Consider the following 19402-nt stretch of genomic DNA (forward strand, 5'->3'; position numbering starts at 1 on the left):
ACCACTGGCCGTGTACAAGCCCATCATCTTTTAAATTAGCTATCCATTCGATACCCATCAAGTGATTCTACTTTCAAAAACACCAAAAACAATTTGAGTTGAACTAGAAGTAGAAACACTTCCATAAGTATTTGATACAACTTTTATGGGTGCAAAAACAAAGTTAGCATATGTTTTGTTGGCTTGTTGCAATAACCATAGAGAGAGAAGATGAAGAACATGGACTTTGTTTGCAAAGACAAGGGGTAGAATTTCACCTAGAGAAGATAAAGATGAACTTTGGTCTTTAGAGATAGAGAAGACGAACAACTGAAAAATCATTATCATTAGGGATTTTAGCAAGGTTTATATGTTGAGGATTCCATTTCCACAAGTATCTCTTTCTATAATTGTGTCACTAAAAGTCTAAAACCTAGTGTTTGCTGCGTCAAAAGTGTTTCTATAAGCATAAAGTTTCATAAATTTTAATTTATATTGCAAAAATCACTAGAAATCAAACAACTTTAACAAAGAGTTTTTGGCCAATTTTCACCGGAGACTTTTTTTTTATGAGTTTTTATGGCTATGGCTTGTACGCGCAAGCGCAACAGGCGCGGACGAAATCCGACCGTTTGATCTCGACCGTCTCGAGGATTTTCCCGAGCGGTCGCGAGATTTGATTTGACCGTTGGCTGCACGGCACACCCCATCTATAAGTTCTACTTTCTACTGGAGAAAGAGAAAGAAAAAAGAATAAAGGGCTAATGGTCAATTCTCAATCTCGGCCTTTTTTTTTTTTTTTGTTAAAACTATGATATGATTCGGCCACCGGGTCCAACCGGACGAGTAGCACAAAGCGAACCGGAAAGACCTGAAAGGAATATACTTATACAGTTATACCACGCCGACATATTTCATCTGATCAGGTGCCTATGAACGGTCGAAAGTAATCTATCCGTGAATGGACCTATGGGATGGCCAATGAAATGAACGGCTTGGATTAATCCATAAAAATACACCATCACATGTTCTGTTGTTCCTAGTTTTACTACAGATAGAAGATCCTAGTTCGTCAGTTCATAAGAACCGCAACCTTCGATGGCGAAGCAGATCTAAAACACGTCGACCTAATTTCTCTTCTGCGAGTGGGAGGATTCGTTTTCTGTTCTTGACGTTGGGGCTGAAGCTTTTTCTGAATTCCTCATCTATTTTTTTGGTCAGATCAGCGATTCTGATTTGATTGTTCGTTTTATCCTTTCACAAAATAGGTATGGGGATCGATTTTTAATTGAATTTTGTCGGGGCTGGTATCTTCTTTGTTCTGTGTAGTTTTCCTTGAATTAGGGTTTACTTTGTGAATCACTGGTATGAAAAAAATTCAGTTCCTTCGAACCGGTTAGGGTTTGAGATTTTCTTTTTTTTTTTTGTGGCAAAAATTGTATCCTTTTGTTATGGATATCGTGTTTCGCTCGTTCAGTCTTCTAATTTGATTAGAATTTATTTAGAGTTTTTGGCGGGTGGTTGGGCGGCGTTGGCTGCAGAGTTTGTGTGTTCTCTCTTGATTTTGATTCCATCAGTTTTACCTCCTTGTAAGAAAATTTTGAAGCTTCGTTGATTTTAGGCTTTGTTGAACCTTCCTTTGTCTGGGTACCTTGGCTGCTCTCCCTGCTCCAGAAAAAGAAAAAACCTTCCTTTGGCCTAATGAAATTTCGATACCTCGGAGGATGCGAGGATCAAATCATAAATCAAATTCGTATTTGAACAGTTTGGAGGGTTTTCTCCTCGCTCTCTTCTTAGCCCATAGACAGGCAGCCTTGTACGAGAGCATGTGTTCAGCGTAGGCGTTATTTTATTGTATCCATTTTCTTCATGGAAAAAGGGTTGACATAATAATCCTTTGGATCAGATTATGAAGTGGTTCTTGTTTCTGTCAGCAACTCAGAGTACTTCTGAGTTTGGTTATTATTTGTCTTCCTTTTCCTCCTCTGTTTTTTTTTTTTGACTGGTTGGTTGGTTGTTGTTGTAATTACGTTTTTGGAGATTCCACTAATAAAAGCAGCTAGTTATTTTTATTTTTTACTTTGTGCTTGACGCTTTATGTCAGAACATAAGAGTTTTTGGTTATGCAATGTTAGAAATATTGAGTTCCTTACTTACATCCATCACAATTCGATAATTGTACCATGGCTAAGTTGTGCATCTTTTGGCATAGAACTATTTTCCCGTATCTGGTTGGTTGTATTAAGTATTTCCTGACCATTGTAGTAGGTCCTATTTGCCTTTGGGTTCTTTTGTGCTTTTTCACTTGATCAGTTATTCTTTTTTCTCAATCTTTATTTCTTATCGAACTTGAGCTGAGATACGCTTTCTTTATTCTAATGCTTTCAAGTTAGTCTTTTTCTGATTTGAAGATTAAGGATTGCAGTCTCCTTTCGAATACAAATTCAGCATTTGAAGCTCTGTTTCAAGGCTTAAGCAGTTTGAAGGCTTTCTCGTCCAAATTCCAGTTGCCCACTTAAGGGCCCTAAAGCACTTGATTGTTTCACCATGAAGGAAGGGGTAGATTCTAGTCTCTTTGTTAATGATGGTTCGTTCATGGAAAGGTTTAAACAGCTTCAACAAGAGAAAGAGAAGGAAGCTGAATTGAAGGAGTCCAAGTCAAGCATAAATATGTCTGGGACTATGAGAGCCAATCCTTCCATTTGTAAAACAGGCATGGATTTAAAAGGATCTGAGACACGCAAGGCTATCCCTACTGCTTCAGGTGGCAAACTTGCATTTAGCTTGAAACAAAAATCGAAACTTGCTGCAGCCCCAATTAAGTTGGGTGCTGATGAGGATGAAGATGAAGGGGATGCAGAACATGGGTCAGTAGATGGACCACCAAAGCGGCAGAAATTGGATCAACCTAATGCATCTGTTCCGTTGCCATGTAAAGGGGATGTCGGTAATAACTGCTTGAACAATTTGCCTTATCTTATTTAAGTATATATTGTTTCTCTTTGTTTTTTCTTTTTCTTTATTGCAACATAAAGAATTGCTGAGATTCAAAATTTACTGAATGGCTTTCCCTGTGCACGAGGTTCCTACCACTAATGGGTCTGGGGAGGGTCAAAACGTAAGCAGTCTTACCCATGCTTTGTGGAGAGACTGTTTCTGGACGTGAACCTGTGATTTCTAGATTGCATTGGATCAGACCTTATCAACTGTTGGGGGGAAAAAAAAATCCATTTTTCTGAAATTGTTACTATTGTTAGTTTCTGTTATTTAATGATCATCCTTCGTTTGTGCATTATGATCGATGTTGCTTCTGTATTATGTTGAATTTACTGATTATTGTGATATGCATGGGCAAGTGAGAACTATACGTTTGTATTTCTGGAATTCTATAGTAACAAGGTTGTTGTGCTTTTTAGCTCTGGAAAATAGATTTTATACTTGATATTTTTTGCAGTCAGATGTCCAACTGCAGATTCCTTATCCTGAAGTAAAATTTTTCTTCACCCATACTTGTTTTGAAGCTCTTAGCTGTCAATTCTGGCATAAAATTATGTAATTTCCTTGTATTCTTTTCATTTTTCCTGGGTGAATAACCTCTCTTCGCTCTCATTATGGGTATGCACTGTGTTTGCTATTATACTTTACAAATTAATTGTCGACGAGTCATGCTCCGCATTATATTTGTCTCCCAGTTATGAAGTGTTCATGATACTGTGATGTATTTTAAGAAAATTGCAATGCTGCCAATGGTTGTTAATGTATCAAACAGAAACCTATGGTTGATTGGTGGTTATCAGCTGCATGAGAAATCAAGTAAGCAAAGCTTACTAATGGTTGATTTTCTGGGAAAACACCTTCAAGATGGGAAAGAAGCTGCCGTTGGGGATTTATGCAGATTAATCCTGAATTGGAGAAAATTTAATTGTTGAAATTAGCTGGCATGATCTTAGGAGATACTGATACTAGAATTTGAGAAACTGTACTGCAGAATTGACCTTAGGGTCACTCCAACATGGAGAATCTGTCTGCAAATTCTGATCCAATTTTGATTGTTGGGTCCTGAGTTATAGAACTACTGTCATTTGGGAACACCCACAAGTTTTGAGTCAATAAAGCCAGTATATATAAGTTATAGGACTACCGCCACTGGGAATATCCGTAAGTACTGTGTAGTACTGAGTAAATAGCCGAATGGATAAGTGAAGCAACCCATGGCATATTTCCCAAGTATTGCCATCTCTTCTCTTAGATCTGTGTCAAGAACATTTATATATTTTGGTGGCTGTTATTATCTTAGGCTCTCTTTCACATAATTTATATTTATGTTTATGACCTATTTCTGAATACTCAATTGTGATCATAGGTTACAAGCTTTAAATGGTTTTTGTTTGGTTACTACTAGACATAATATATTATATAACAACAAATGTGTTTGTTACCATTGGGTGAATAATATATTATGTATCACCAGTTTGGCATTGGGTTGGTTTTGGTTACTTGGTAAAATATATATTTGCTTTAGTTTGTTTACATGGTAAAATATATATTAGCTTTAGTTTTGGTTTTGGCTCGCTTTTATTGGTTTGAGCTTGAGCTAGTTTTGGTATCCTAAATTATTGTTGAAGTGGAGATGGAGAAGGAAAAATAAGGTTTTGTTTTAATTTAGTAATTTTACTATTTTATCCATACCTAGATAGAAATTCTGTATATGTTCATTAATGGTACCCACTTGAACGGAAATTAACTCTTTATGGTGATAAATCATAAACAGCCCTTAATCTACTTATGAATTTATGTTTAAAACCATCTTTTTAATGAGAAATGGGGGTCATAAATCATATTAACTACATCTATTTTTGTTTATAGGTCAAATAATCATTAATTTAAACTGTACCGAATAGAGCCTTATTTAGATTGTGATTTGTTGAGGGATGGAGTTCTTTAAGAAGGTGTCAGAATGATTGTTTAGGTGGTTTTAAGTTGGGATGTGTTTGGTTTGCTTGGGGAAGGGACTGTTCTTGTGATCGCATATGGGTAAAAACTAGGGCAAAATGCTCAATTGTTATCTGTATGCAATCATTACCTCTTTATAGATTGTTAATTTGAAATAGCAGGAAGTTTTTCTGCAGTGCACAAGCTCCTTTGCTTGCGACCCAGCCAAAGACAACTTTGGAGGCTATGGCTTGTTTTGACTCCAAGCTTGATGATTGTAGGCTTCTATATTAGAATATAAGGGGACGTGTCATACAAAATTTTATAAAATGGAGCTATATTGTGTATACTCAATAATTTTTACCCTCATTTTTAGGCTACTTTTTCACCCTGGAAAGTGTTTTTCCCAATCCAGTTGGGAAATTATGCCTTCTCTGTTCATAAAGTGGTGTATGCTGAAAACAGAACAGTCTTGAACACTTCTTGTCTCATGAATGCAGCTTATGTCTTAAGTCTCTATCGACCTTGGTGGAAAGAGTTGTTGAATGAAAGAATTGGAAAATGTGGCACACCCTGCTACAAGAGTAATTTGCATTCCCCTGTTCATGCTCTTGGTATTAATCAGTTCTTTAAGTGACATGCAGCACCACCTTCCCCTAGTGATCCTGGAGTGAAGAAGGTTGCAGACAAGTTAGCAAGTTTTGTAGCAAAAAATGGAAGGCAGTTTGAGCAGGTTACTCGTGAAAGAAATCCCGGAGACACACCTTTTAAGTACGTTTCTTACAATTGCTTTTTAATTTCTGAATGCTGCAATATCAAACCATTGCTGCTTGTCTTCAACTCTATATTTGTATTTTAAAATGGTCACCATTAATAATGTCCTTGTTGTTTGTATTTGAGATTATGATCCAACTTATTCCATTTATGTTTATCATTACCTGTCGCATGGTTCTATTAATTCATCTTGCGATTTTTTGTTCCCTTTGTAGTTATTCTCTTGCAGTATCATAACTGCTTTGAGATATTTATGAGTCTAGTTTATCCCTGGTGCATTTGGAGAAGAGCTTAGCATATCCGCAGTAGTAGTTGTGGAAAGTAGTTGAATCCTTAAGAAGTAAGGTGATTAATCTATTGTACCCTCACAATGGTACTTGATCTCCGATTGCATCAAATGTTGAACCAAGATCGGCATGAGGAAGGGGTTGAGATGGGATAATGCAAGACAAACAATTCTAGTTTTCTGATTGCCTTGGTTTTATCTCATCCCTGTCTAGTGTGTGAGAAACAATAACCAAAATGTTTGTTCTGATCTTAAATTTTCGTTTGCCCATAATGTTATTGGTTTTTTTCACCATTTTGTAGGTTTCTATACGATGTAACTTGTCCAGACTACAAATACTATGAATATCGACTTGTTGAGGAGGAGAAAGCTCTGGCACGGAATGTAAATTCAGAGACATCGTCAGAGAGTGGTTGGTGTTGCAATGCCTATAAAATTATGTTCTCTTTACTCTAGTTGAATTCTTGATTGCATATTTGTTTTTTTTTTTTTTTTTGTAATCAATTAATCAATAAAATGGTATGTGGACATTATATGAGAACCTGGTCGGATTTGTACCCATTAGTGGAATGCCTGGAGTTGAATAGCTATCAAATGTGGATACTTATTAGATTATTTATTATTTGGACAATGTACAGTGCTTTCATTTTGGTGGAGACACTAGTGGCTTACTGCCTACCAAGTTCCTAGTTGAACAGGGATAAAAAAAACCAAGTTGGTATATTGATACAATTGACTAATCGTGGAACTACTGGGAAGGTTTCCTGCTGTTTAAACTCTGATATTCCTTACTGCAGTAAGGTGCTTGCTTAAATTTGTGGGGACGTGCATGGCTGTTCTCCCCTCCAAAGTAGTTTAACCTTGAAGGCCCTGGGCATAGAGTTATATGCTCTATGTGGAATTGGCAGGATTTATTCCACGGAACGCCTTATTTTGCCAGGCATCCTTGGAGCAGGAATCCTGGGCTGACCAAGTATGACCCACTTTTCTATTATCCGTGTTGATTGGCGGATGCTAAAAGCGACTTTAAATGTTGACAAAAATAAAATGGGAATGTTCTAAAGTCACTTGAATTGAGCCACTGGCTCAACCAGCTGTGTTCTAGTTCGGTTTAAGACAAATTAAGACCTAAATATGGGAGTCTACTGTCTGTCCTTAGTAAACTACCTGTACAGTTGGACAATTACTTATTCTTCTTCCTCTTGTGAATGTAGGAAATCAGTTCTTAATCAGTGTAAGTTCTTCAGGAGGATCAAGTGGTTCTCAAAGGCATCCACAGCATTCTCAAAGGGTTCCACAACAACATTCTGATTACCAAATACCAGCTTCAGCATTATATGAAGCCAATGATGAGACAAGCTCTTCTGTATCATCAACTCTGGCATCTTCAGTGGGGACATCCTTGTCCCAAGGTATACATCTTGTAGAGTACCTTTTTTGGTTTGATGACTATTTTATTAGAGCATACAACATAACTGTAGTTGGTCTGCCTACTGCAGGAGAGGCCTAATGGCTCCCAAAACTATAGAATAACTATAACCACCAAGTTTTCAGCAGTGTCCCTTGTAAAAGAATCCTAGAATCACTTTATGCAATGCTTCTTGTTTAGGAGGCTTATCATCTGCAAAGTTGGCTTCTGATTCAGCCTCCACTGGTCCACTGGGTGATTTAGCCGCTAAGGGAAGACGTGTTTCGGCATTTTATTAGGTTCCAGGCCAAGTCATAACTTAGTTATATACCAGAACACATGCAGGATCTCTTTTAAGAACAGTACCTCTAAAACCTTCTTCAGAGTGTGAAGTTAGAAATTAAAGAAGATTCAGGGTCCAAAGTAGTGTCCAAATGAACACCAAGTGCCGTGGAGTCATTTAAGTTGAACTTTTAAGGAACTCATCAGGACAGCCACCAAATAGCTCCTCCTATTTGTGGGCCTGGACTTGTTCATTGGGTTCTGAATCATACAGGGAAAAAAGGGTTTGGGAGGGATCTTAAGTGTTACACAGTAGTGGATTATGGCGATTGTCTATGTTGCAATATCTGCATTTTAATTTGTAGTGAAACAACCAATGTTTCCATCTATTTTCAGTGCATTATATACAATTTTGTAGGGGTGGGCTATACTTGTGCGGAAGCCTTTGGCACCAGTTTTGCTCTTACACACACACACACTTAAAATCTCCAAGGTGGCCTTAGTACTGACAGTTGGAAACATTGAGAATTGTTTCTGGCATCTTTCAATTTTGTAGTTTATTTATGGATGGGTCGTACTAAGCTCGTACTAAGCAATGCATTTAATCATGTGTTATGGCAGAACAGGCTGAATATCCCATTTTGCATGGAAAATGTGTGTTTTACACCTTATTTATGTGGGGGAAGAAACAGTTGAAATTTTACTTGCAAATTATTTTTTACATGGAGACCCCTGCCTTGAGCTTTTTTGCAATGTGGATCCACCCCCCCCAAAAAAAAACCCAAAAAAAAAAAAAAAAAAAAAAAAAAAGAAAGAGAGAAAACAAGGAGAGTGACAAGTATGATGACACACCTTAACCTTAGAGAGGGAAAGGAATCATCTTTTGTTATCTTCTGATTTGCAGGTGAATCCAGTGCACTATTAGCTTCTGATCCTATCGCAATGATGGAATTCTATGTTAAGAAGGCTGCTCAAGAGGAACGAAGGAGACAGCCTAAACAGTCCAAAGATGAGATGCCACCTCCTGCTTCTCTTCAAGGTTTAGATCTTATTCAATCTATTTCTTATTAGCTAAAAATGATCATGCTGCAGATGCATAATTTCTTACCTATCAGTATCTATTTATGGTTCCTTTGACATTTTTGTTATGGCAGCTAATGTCAAAAAGGGGCACCACATGGGAGATTATATTCCTCCAGATGAGCTTGAGAAGTTCTTGAGTACCTGCAATGACGCTGCAGCTCAGAAGGCTGCTAGAGAGGCTGCTGAAAGGGCTAGAATTCAAGCTGACAATGTTGGGCATAGACTTCTGTCCAAAATGGGCTGGAAAGAAGGTATGGCTTTAACGGAATGTGACACACTCGAATGTATCCATGTTTTTTAATTTTGAGGCGCAATTATATACCTTAAATCGAGTCTGTTTCTAGCTCATATTTCGCGCATCTTTGAAGTTATCAAAATACAAGTTCTCTCTCTCATTTGAAAAAAAAAAAAAACTCTTATTTAGATTCCATGCCCATGAGATGTAATCTGAAGAGAACATACATTTATTTGCATACTTTCAAGGCGTAAATTGATACATATGTATCAGCACCACAGGGTCTCTTGCGTTTCCCTTGTTCACAAAAGCTGGGTCTTCTCAATTTCCCTTTTTCAACCCAAAAAAAGAAGAAAAGGGATCTTTTCTTCTCTCAGAATGAATGAATTATCCAATTGGATCTGCTGTTTTTTATTTGAGTAGTTTGTTCTTTTTTCCTTTTCCATGTTTATGTGGCTTAGTTGAGCCTGTTGCACACAAAATTATCTTTCTTTTAATTGCATGTTCTTGATACACGCATATGAACTCTGCAAACTCTGACTGCTATTTTTTGATTATCATCTCCCTCTCTGATTGTTATTTGTATGGGCTTGCGGTATTGGAATTAATCAATAGACAAGGATGTTGATTTTTTAATTTATTACTCCTCAGTCTAGAAAATCTGGTTCCTTAGACATTAACGTGAATGTGGCAATTGCAGGTGAGGGTTTAGGAAGCTCTAAAAGTGGCCGTTCGGATCCTGTCATGGCTGGAAATGTAAAGAAAGATCATTTAGGAGTTGGAGCAATGCAGCCTGGTGAGGTTACTCCTGAGGATGATATTTATGAGCAGTACAAGAAACGGATGATGCTTGGATACCGTTACAGGCCCAACCCTCTGGTAAGTTCTTCCCCTTTCTGTGTCACCCTTTTTTTTTTTTTTTTTAATCAAAAAATGAGCTACACTGGCATATAAGCTCATTCAATTTTGCAATGTTTTCTTGCAGAATAATCCACGGAGAGCGTACTACTAGAGAGCTTTGTTAGGGCCTCTCATCTGGTCGAAATGTAGCCTTATCTTGTGGGGACCAAATGTAACATCAACCCCCCCCCCACCTTTCCTTTCCCCCAAAGAGAACTTTAGAGAAATTGAGATTGATGTTTGTAGGTTAACAACAATTTGAGGTTTTCTTTCTCTCTGAAAAAGATTGTTATGTTTTAGTTGCAAAATGAAGCAGTGGTGTTACCTTGTGATTCTTCTTCTTCTATAATCAAACTTCTGCTTGATTTCACAGCTTATTGTATCTAAAGTGGTGGGTGTACAGGGTTTTGGTGATGTCTAAGCGAGTGAAAAGAACCCATTTTGTTAAATTTTATGCAGTTAATGTGACGTAGAGGAGTTGGAGAAGGAAGAAAATGTTGATTTACAATTACATCTTTGTTTCCCATTAATTTCATTGGCATTTTGCAAGGATTTCGGTCTAAGTATTTTTTTTTTAATAATAATTATATTAGAAAGAGATACAAATATTAACTTATCATTTGATTTTTAATTATAAATTTAGAGATTTAGTCAATCTTAGTGTATAATTTCAATTACATCTTTGTTTTCAATTATAATTTCAATCAACTTTATATTATTTTAATTATATATTTCTTCCCAATTATAACAACTTTACAATACAAACTCTTCTATTATATTGTGGTCCTTTAGTCATGTGTTTGGAAATCCAAGTTGTTTGATCATGAATTAGTTTTTAATTGAAAATTAATTGTTTCTTCCTTAAAAATTGAATTTTAATTATAACAGTTACATAGAAAATAAGAATGACATGTATATCCTTTATATTTATTTTTTAAGTTATATTTAATATTAGGAGCCCAAATATTGATATTTCATGTGAGAAAAAGAAAAATAAGGAAAAATTAAGAAACTAATCGAAACTTTTAAAAAATTAGGGGAGGGGCATGGCCCTTTGGCCCCAATGCAGTTCAGCCCCTCCAAATGATATGCAGTTCTTGGAGGAATAGCTTCAGGAAGTTTGTTTCATTTAAAGGTTGACACGATACCTACATTTCTTAGCTTGTTTAGATAACTTGATTGAGATTTTTGAATATTGTCTCTTGAACAAAAACCATAAGATACATGTATGGTCATCAAAAGTACCTGTCCTTGCCAATACAGAGCTGTTCTAGTGGTTGAAACCAACACTTCTAAGTACCTATCCTTCACCCCCAACGCCCAATACTTTTGAGACCCATTCAATGAGGTCAAGAATCATGCCTAGCAGATATCACATTATACTGCCAAGCTTAACTATACACCTATATACCTTATAATTGATCCCCTCTTTTCCTTTTCCCTTTTATCTCAAGATATTTATTTACATCTAAATATCTAATATCATAAAGATATAAGTGAATTTTCCCTCCTCACAAAACTAAAATTAAAAGAGGAAAGTGATTGAAAAGCACCTTTGGCATCTCTTAATAGAATATTTATATACGGTTTTCATCCTTCAAGATGAATTGGCTTATCTTGGAATAATTTTTTCTTTTGAATGTTGTATTTTTTTTTGGTAATCTTTTAGAACGTTTCATAACAAAAAGCGAAATATTTCTTCCAATGAGCTGACAAATCTAAATAGTATCTATAGATAACTAATGCATATCTACCACGAGAAGATACGCATTACAACTTTTAAACATTTTATGAAATTTCTCTAAAATTTTCATTAGTGAAGTCTTCATGTGGGGTGTATATATATTAATTTCCATTAGAGCTCATGTTTCTTAAGATTTTTGTATTCTTTTTAGAAATTATTTTCCTTTCAACTTCTAAAACCATTCACAAAAACATGCTTGATGAGGTAACAACCCACTACCATTCTTTTTAAAGAATAATCATATATTCCTTGAAAGGATAAATGCCTAATCTTACTTGTGAAATTTAGGATAACAGATTCTTCCTTTGATATTTATTCTTCAATCTCTTCCCAAAATTTTGGATAATGGATTCTTCTATTATGTCATTGTTATTCATTCTCTTCCCCTTCTTCTAAAGTCTTTATTCCCAAGTAAGAGATGCAGACTTGAATGAAATGACTCTAGTGTCCTTATATCTAAAAATCCTTCTATTGCAGGTTTAGTTTCTCTATGTCGGTTATAACTTATAAGTTTCTATTGTATCTCCAAGAAAATGTTTATTTATATACGAGAAGAGGGGTTGTTGTCATCTCACTAGTCATGGTTTGATGGCCACAAATGAAACACTCATATGGGCATCTAAGGGCACAAGTCAAAAGGTCATTTCTTTTTTCTTGTAACAGTGAAAGGCTCATTTCACTACCTGCTTGTTGGGAGAACTGAGAAGGCATAAGGGAACATTGTATATTTTTCATGTCTATTTATTTTATCATAAGGGTATGCATCTTAATGGATCCATCATGTATGAAAATGCAACCTAATTGTGTGGGCCTGGGCCTTGCACATTGACAAAGTAATACACAAATGAATTTACCATTTCAAGTTTCGAACCACCTCCCCCTTAGGGGAGAAGAATGTGCTCATGTAGAGGAAAAAATTAAGAAGATGAAATTTAGGATTTTATTTTACTAAAGGCAATATTGCAAAGTTATGAAAAATTAAAGATAATTTAAAAGTTAGGAAATTATCTAATAATGACTTCAGCGGAATTTGTTAATGGAGTGTACTACTAAGAATTGCAGGGTATGTTTTGTCATTTTAATAATCTCACTGGTCCAAAGATAAGTTAACATCAAATCTTAGTTGATCTAGTATTCAAGCTTTAATGTTGTTCATTTGGGTTTAAAGTGTTAAACTTTTTTTTAGCACAATGGTGCTTTTTTTATGCATATAGGGGATTGAAAAATTACATATGTCATCAACAAGAGTTTAACCTACGACATTTTTACTAAAAAGTATTAATTTTACCAATCGAGCAACCCTAAACTTGCCTTTTAAGGTGTTAGACTAGTTAAACTAATCCTATATTTGACCCAAGACTTTTAATCAACTTATTTTGAATTTTATTATGCTTATGGAATAATAAATTAAAGTACTCCCTTTTTTTGGGTACAAAATTAAAGTACTTGTTTTGTGTACAACTTTTAGTTGCAGGACGAATCATTGTATTATCATTTGTTTTGTTTGATTGAGTGCAGTGTTGTAGATGTGATTGTGACACAGTGGTGACAACTTTCTATTTGGAGGCAATAAGACCAAGAAGGTCTTGAATAACCCCCCTTACCCGCCCCTTCCCATCTTGAGGCCTAGAGGCCCTATTCCTGGAGATACAATGATTACACACAAAAGGAAGAAGAAGAACAAGAAAATAAAAGGAAATGGTGTCGTCAAAATTTACTTTTAGCAAGGTTGACATCAATTTAGGGCTAGTTTGGTTCGACTAATTATCCGATAAAGAAGGGAAGGCATCGGTAGCATGTTTGGGATATTCTTCAGTGTCACTAGAGCTTGAAGCCATTCGAGACTCCATTCACTTGGTGTTTCTTTCCCAGTGTTTTCAGACTGATAGCTTGTGGTTATGGCCCTCAATGGACAAGCCCAACCAAGAGATTGGTCTAGTAGAAGCCTAGTTGAAGAGGTTTTGAAGTTTTGAAAACAGTTGAGTCAATTCAGTCTTATTACGTACATAGGTTTGACAATATACATGCGACTATTTAGCAAAAGGTTCTAAGCATTTTAAAATATCTAGAGCTTGGTGGCAGTCTCCACTCCCTTTCCTTGTTGATGATATTTTCCATGCCTCTAGTTCTTCTCTTAAAAGTCTAATATAAATAGTCGCACGATGACACACAAAATGAAGAAGAAGAAGAAAGCAAAAAATATGGTGTCATCAAAATTTACCTTTAGCAAGGTTGACACCAATTTAGGGCTAGCTTTTAGTTTTTTTTTTTTTTTGGTAAATTTTTTAGGGCTAGTTTAATTCAACTAATTATCCAATAAAGAAATAAGGTATGCTGCCTTATTTGGGATATGGGGGCTATTTTTTTTATGCCAAATCTATAGCATGTTTGAGATATTCTTCAATGTCACTAGAGCTTGAAGCCATTCGAGACTCCATTCACTTGGGGTTTCTTTCCCAGTGTTTTCAAACTGGTAGTTTGTGGTTATGACCCTCAATAGACAAGCCCAACGGAGAGATTAATCTAGTAGAAGCTTAGCTGAAGAGGTTTTAAAGTTTTGAAAATAGTTGACTCAAGTCAATCTTGTTCCGTACATACATTTCACAATATACATGCCACTATTTAGTAAAAGGTTCTAAAAATTTTAAAATATCTAGAGCTTGGCTGATCTCCACTCCCTTTCCTTGTTGATGATATTTTCCATGCCTCTAATACTTCTCTAGAAAATTTAATATAAATTATTTTTGATAACAAATAAATAAAAAAATAATGCTCAATACGTTTTCATATTAAAAAATATCCAAGTACCTCCAATGTTTTGAATGTACCTCACTTTTTAACTACCATTTTTCAAGTATCATAATCACCGCTAATAAAAATAACTTTAATTTTACCAAAGGAACGCTTAGCGACAGACCGACACATCAAATTAAAATCAAAATCCTAATTGTACCAAAAAAAAAAAAAAAACCGGTTTGACCCATCAAAGAAGCCAAAATTGACCCAAATCCATAGGCTTGACCTGAATCAACCGGTTGATATTTGAGACCGGTCCAATTGATTATTAAATGCTTAGCTCAAGTCCGAACCAAGTAATATCACATTCCAGTGCAAGATACTAGCAAAACCAAAGTTGACATTTCCACGAGATTTGTCGGTTCGCCCTTTGGCGAATGTTGACGAATTTTGTTAATTGTTCACCGACATATTTAGGTAGAATTTGATATTTTCAGAGGTGCAATGCAGGGTGCAATCGTTAGGGGATGGAGGAGTTTGTGAGGTTTGGGAAAAGGTATGAAAGAATTCAAGCGAGAAGAAGAGGGTGAGGTAGCATCGGCCATAGATTCCGGCAAAGATTCTGGTGATTTTTGTGAAGTATCGGCGACTTTTGCCTGTATTTCGTCAATTTGCCAAAAAATGGACAATTTCCAAAGATTTAAATCGATTTCACCCCATTTTCATTTTGCTCCTCACCGAATCGGGTGAAATTCGCCTTTATGTTTGACTCAAAACCCAATATCGTACTGACTTTTTAGATGTATCGGAGTATCGGACCTACTCGATACTGATACAAACATAAAAATATCGGTGTCACCATCCGATTCAGTAATCCCTAGTTTTAATTCGCTGCCGGCCCTGTAGCCGACAAAATACTAACTTCCGAGGAGAGGAGAGGAGGTGACCTCTCGGTTCGCTTGGCCCGGAAGCCAAGGTAGCATCCCCCGTGAGGACCCATGATCCGTATTTTCTCGAATGTGGGTCCCACATGTTTCTTGAGGGGTAGTATTGTCCAAACAGAAAAATATTTAGGATCGTCCAATGAGTCTTATTCGCGCCAATCCAAGTATTATATGGCCTTTTTGTAATATTAAAGAACCAACCGTCCATTTTAATAAGCTAAGCTGAATAAATATTTGGACATGGCGTGTGTGTGTGAGTGTGTGGCCCGTGTAGAGAAGATTGCGGCTTTCCTCAGCTACACTGCTCCCTTGTGACCCTGTTTCGCTTTTAGCAGAAAATTCATGCTTCTCTCTTCTCTCTAATCTCACTCAAGCTCTCTTGCTGTGCCATGAACAGGAGCAGCAGGAGAAGCTACCTTTCTGTTGATGCTAAAGGGTTTAAAAACGTTTCCTTGATTTCGGTGCTTTGTAGAAATACAGAGAGGAAAAGAAAGGTATTGGTTTCTTTCTCTGCTTTTTCGCCTTTTCTTTGTTTTCTGTCTTTTTCTCTCTATCTCTCTCTCTCTCTCTCTCTCTCTCTTCTTTCCCACTTTTCAACTTTACTTCTTAGCTTTAGTTTCTCACAGTGATTTCGATTTCGGGGGCTTAGAAAGCTTGGAACTGCTGTGATTTCAGGTTTCTTCTCTGTTTCCTCTGGAAGCATTGATTGTGGTTGTTTCCAGTTTAAACCCTTTCTGCTTTTTTTCTCGGTTCGTGATTGAATTATCGAAACTCAGGAGAAAGATAACGTAGTTGTTGTTGGTGATAGTGTTTTGATGACGAAGAGGAGGAAATGGGGAGGATTCCAGTTTTACGTTGGAGTAGTGTTTGATTGGTTTCTATTACATATAGAGAGTTGATTTTGCGTTTGATCTGTCTGAAGCAGCTTGACCTAGGAGTTCTATCTGATTTGAGGTGTTTCTGAGCTCTCCCCGACGATGAAAGTTTGAAGAAGAGAGCAGAATTTGCCAGTGTTACTCGAATCATTTCAGTTGCTCACTCTGTACTTCCATTTCCGATTTAGGGTTTTTCTTTTTCTTTCTACTTTTCTCCTTCTATTTCCCGATCTGGTTAATTTGTAGGGGGGGATGTATACGTCCTTGGCATCCTCAAAAGACGTTAGTCTTTTGTTTCCATCGAGCTTCAATCATTCGGAAGCAAAATTGCAACATTCTAACAGAGAAACTATGGATTTGGACCTCCATCATTGTCATCAACAGGAGAATTCGAGTTCTGATCTGATACGGTTGCGTTCTGCCCCGAGCTCTCTGCTTGAAAATTATGTCGACGGTAGCAGCGGTGAAGGGGAAGGAGTTTCCGACGATTTCCTCCATCCCCATTCTTCGAGTCCCGAAGCAGAGAGCATGTTTGCAAGATTCATGTCTTGTGGTGGTGGCGGCGTTGCGTCTCCTTCATCTGATCTTCGTGAGATTAGCGATAAGTCTCCAACAATTAATCAGAGGAATTCTCAGTTCATGGCATCAATGGAGCGTGAAGCAGAGGTCGCTCCTCAGCAGAATGGGTACCCACCAGTTTCGCAGATGCTTTACCAAGCTGCTTTACCCTCTCCGCTGTCTAGTCAGAGCTCAGCCTCCATGGATAACTCTTACAGAATGTTGAATTCGATGGCCATGGATCAGAAGAATCCTTCTCAGGTGAAAGCTAACTCCAATCTTATCAGGCATAGCAGCTCTCCTGCTGGTCTTTTTTCTCAACCAAACGTGGAAAACGGTACAGCTCTTCACTTCATAACTCATTCTTCTATGTTTCCTTGACTAATTTCAGACGATTTTGTTAAACCCAGTTGAAGTATGCCTAGTTTTATGCAGATCCTGTAATGGGTTTAGTATTTTGTTCATGTTTTAATGGTTTGAGCAATGAATCATCGAGTGCTTCATTGCAAATAGCAGGCTACGTCTTAGTGCGAGGAATGGGGAATTTCAGAGCAGGAAATGCTGCTAATAGAGAAGCAACTCCAGCGACAAGCAGATTGAAGAATCAGATAACTTTCTCTTCTGAGTCACCTTCTTCCTCGGGATTAATTTCTCAGATCTCTGAAATTGGAAACGAAAGCATCGGACCTAATAGCCCAGATGATGGGAGCTTGAGAAACAGCAACAGCAGCAATCGATGTTACATTCCCAGTATTCCTGTGGGTTCTTGGGATGATTCTGCACTTGTTTCGGAGAATTTCTCTGGCCTGAAAAGAGTGAGAGATAATAATGGAAAGGTGCTTTCTGGATTGAATCCATCAGACTTTCAGGTAGAACTATTAATGCTTTTGTTTAATAACCATGGATTGAGCGTCCTGGTTATTCATTTCTTTGACAATTTGCTGCTACCATTATTGTTTCTCAGAATGGAGAAGCAGGGAACCGCCCTCCTTCAGGTTTGACTCATCATTTAAGTTTGCCAAAGACTTCCACCGAGATTGCTGCCATGGAAAAGTTTCTTCAAGACTCTGTTCCTTGTAAGATCCGAGCCAAGCGGGGTTGTGCCACTCACCCTCGCAGCATTGCAGAGAGGGTAAATTTTCTTGAAGTTATTTAGTATATTTATCAGTGAGGATATTGTATTGCTTAGTGGGTTTATTACTTTATCTTTCATTGAAGGTAAGAAGAACTCGAATTAGTGAAAGAATGAGGAAATTGCAAGAGCTTGTCCCTAACATGGAGAAGGTAATCTTTTTGTTGAGGCATCGCCTTTAAGTTGTTGAAGCTCGAATCCTCAAATACACATTTTCTTCTTAGCAGCAAACCAACACAGCAGACATGTTAGACTTGGCCGTGGATTACATAAAAGAACTCCAAAAACAGGTCAAGGTAATGGGGATCAAAATTTCCATTAAAAACTAAAACTCTATTCATTATCTTCCTTTGACAATTTCCTTTCTCATGCAGAAGCTCAAGGATAATCAAGCCAACTGTAGCTGTTCAAGCAAGCAGAAGCCTTATTCAAGTCCTGTGGTGTGAATTGCTTCTGTACAGTATAGAAAAGAAGAATGTATGGCAGAGGAGATGGTGAAGAAAGCTGATCAATAGGAGGAAGAAGAAGAGACTTTGGTGGATGAATGTGGAGTAGACAGAGAGAGAGAGAGAGAGAGAGAGAGAAAAGGCTGCTAAGCATCTCTTCTGCAGGAAAATATCCATGTCCACTATGTTACAAAATTACCAATGACACCGTGAGAGACAAAGATAGAACTGTATAGCACATGTTTGCAACATACGATCCTTTGTATGCATTTACTAATTTAGTGGCAAGTAGAACCTCTTTATATCAGTTCTCATTTTTTTCAACACAGTAATAGAGAAAGGACTTCTTCTAACAAAAAAAAAAAAAAAAAAAAAAAAGAAAAAGAGTAGAAGTGCAAAATTTTCTCAAGAACAATGTTAGTAGGATTTACTTTTCAAGTGGTTGACAGTCTCATATCAATCTATATTGAATTCACCCATGAAAGATGGGAGATCAACCCTTAAAGTTGATTTTATGGTTTTTGAGATCAAATCTAATTGATTGTCAAAAAGGCCAGGGAGGAACTTTGGATTTCTGCCTTTAATGGGATACAGTGATCATTTTAAAGTTGTTTGCTTTACTCCTCATTGATTAAACTGTACTTAATATTTTAATTAAACTGTACTTATATTATTAATTATAACCTAACATATATAAGGATTAAGGAGAATATACAAATAGAGCTCAGGTGCCCAGTGAATCTAGCTTGATCTTTTCTTTTTGCTCTTTTTGGGTGAAAATCTTTCGAAGTGCTCAATAGTCAGTCAATGGTGAATTGTATAATAATGATAGATGCTCATAAAGAGTGGAAATATGATTCAAAATTTTGCTCTCGTAAGGGAATCAATACTGGGTTTTTAGTGAATGGTATCTGCACCTTGGTATCATTCGCTATCGATAGTGATAGAGATACAAATCGAACCATATCAAATCCGTTGATCCATATCTAAAATATGTATCAACCGACATGATATCAGTACCTAAAATCCATGCTGCTATGACATGATATAAGGAAAATGTATATGTTGGTTCACTGGTCCCTCACTAG

The 19402-nt window shown here is 36.8% G+C and overlaps 2 protein-coding genes across 6 annotated transcripts; both read left to right on the plus strand.

The window, feature by feature from the left end:
* Positions 1-1042: 1042 nt before the first annotated feature.
* LOC149003630 (SWAP (Suppressor-of-White-APricot)/surp domain-containing protein / D111/G-patch domain-containing protein) lies at positions 1043-10215 on the plus strand. Of its 2 annotated transcripts, none has more exons than XM_089136600.1 (9): positions 1043-1247; positions 2373-2926; positions 5556-5682; positions 6274-6383; positions 7186-7383; positions 8566-8700; positions 8816-8995; positions 9680-9858; positions 9965-10215. In XM_089136600.1, exons 2-9 carry the CDS (start codon positions 2527-2529, stop codon positions 9989-9991), a joined length of 1356 nt encoding a protein of 451 aa, XP_088992726.1. In that variant the 5' UTR covers positions 1043-1247; positions 2373-2526; the 3' UTR covers positions 9992-10215. The 2 variants fall into 2 exon arrangements, with proteins under 2 accessions (XP_088992726.1, XP_088992725.1); XM_089136599.1 differs by having other exon boundaries at positions 2391-2926.
* A 5362-nt stretch (positions 10216-15577) lies between these two features.
* LOC149003631 (transcription factor bHLH130-like) lies at positions 15578-18881 on the plus strand. Of its 4 annotated transcripts, none has more exons than XM_089138447.1 (7): positions 15578-15797; positions 15920-17073; positions 17250-17605; positions 17701-17868; positions 17955-18020; positions 18096-18164; positions 18243-18881. In XM_089138447.1, the coding sequence occupies exons 2-7, from the start codon at positions 16431-16433 to the stop codon at positions 18312-18314; spliced, it is 1374 nt and encodes a 457-aa protein (XP_088994573.1). In that variant the 5' UTR covers positions 15578-15797; positions 15920-16430; the 3' UTR covers positions 18315-18881. The 4 variants fall into 4 exon arrangements, with proteins under 4 accessions (XP_088994573.1, XP_088994572.1, XP_088994574.1 ...); XM_089138446.1 differs by having other exon boundaries at positions 15930-17073; XM_089138448.1 differs by having other exon boundaries at positions 15979-17073.
* Positions 18882-19402: the final 521 nt, after the last annotated feature.

This window comes from Hakea prostrata, chromosome 10 (genome assembly GCF_041222555.1).
Source record: "Hakea prostrata isolate BN-2017 chromosome 10, UWA_Hpros_2, whole genome shotgun sequence".
Lineage (NCBI taxonomy): Eukaryota > Viridiplantae > Streptophyta > Magnoliopsida > Proteales > Proteaceae > Hakea > Hakea prostrata.

Excerpts from the sequence above, each read along its gene's own strand:
- LOC149003631 (XM_089138447.1), top strand. The coding sequence starts at position 16,431 with ATGTATACGTCCTTGGCATCCTCAAAAGACGTTAGTCTTTTGTTTCCA. Across the intron at positions 17,606-17,700 it reads TGAATCCATCAGACTTTCAG|AATGGAGAAGCAGGGAACCG; the intron begins GTAGAACTATTA and ends ATTGTTTCTCAG. Across the intron at positions 18,165-18,242 it reads AACTCCAAAAACAGGTCAAG|AAGCTCAAGGATAATCAAGC; the intron begins GTAATGGGGATC and ends TTTCTCATGCAG.
- LOC149003630 (XM_089136600.1), top strand. The coding sequence starts at position 2,527 with ATGAAGGAAGGGGTAGATTCTAGTCTCTTTGTTAATGATGGTTCGTTC. Across the intron at positions 6,384-7,185 it reads AGAGACATCGTCAGAGAGTG|GAAATCAGTTCTTAATCAGT; the intron begins GTTGGTGTTGCA and ends TTGTGAATGTAG. Across the intron at positions 8,701-8,815 it reads ACCTCCTGCTTCTCTTCAAG|CTAATGTCAAAAAGGGGCAC; the intron begins GTTTAGATCTTA and ends TTGTTATGGCAG.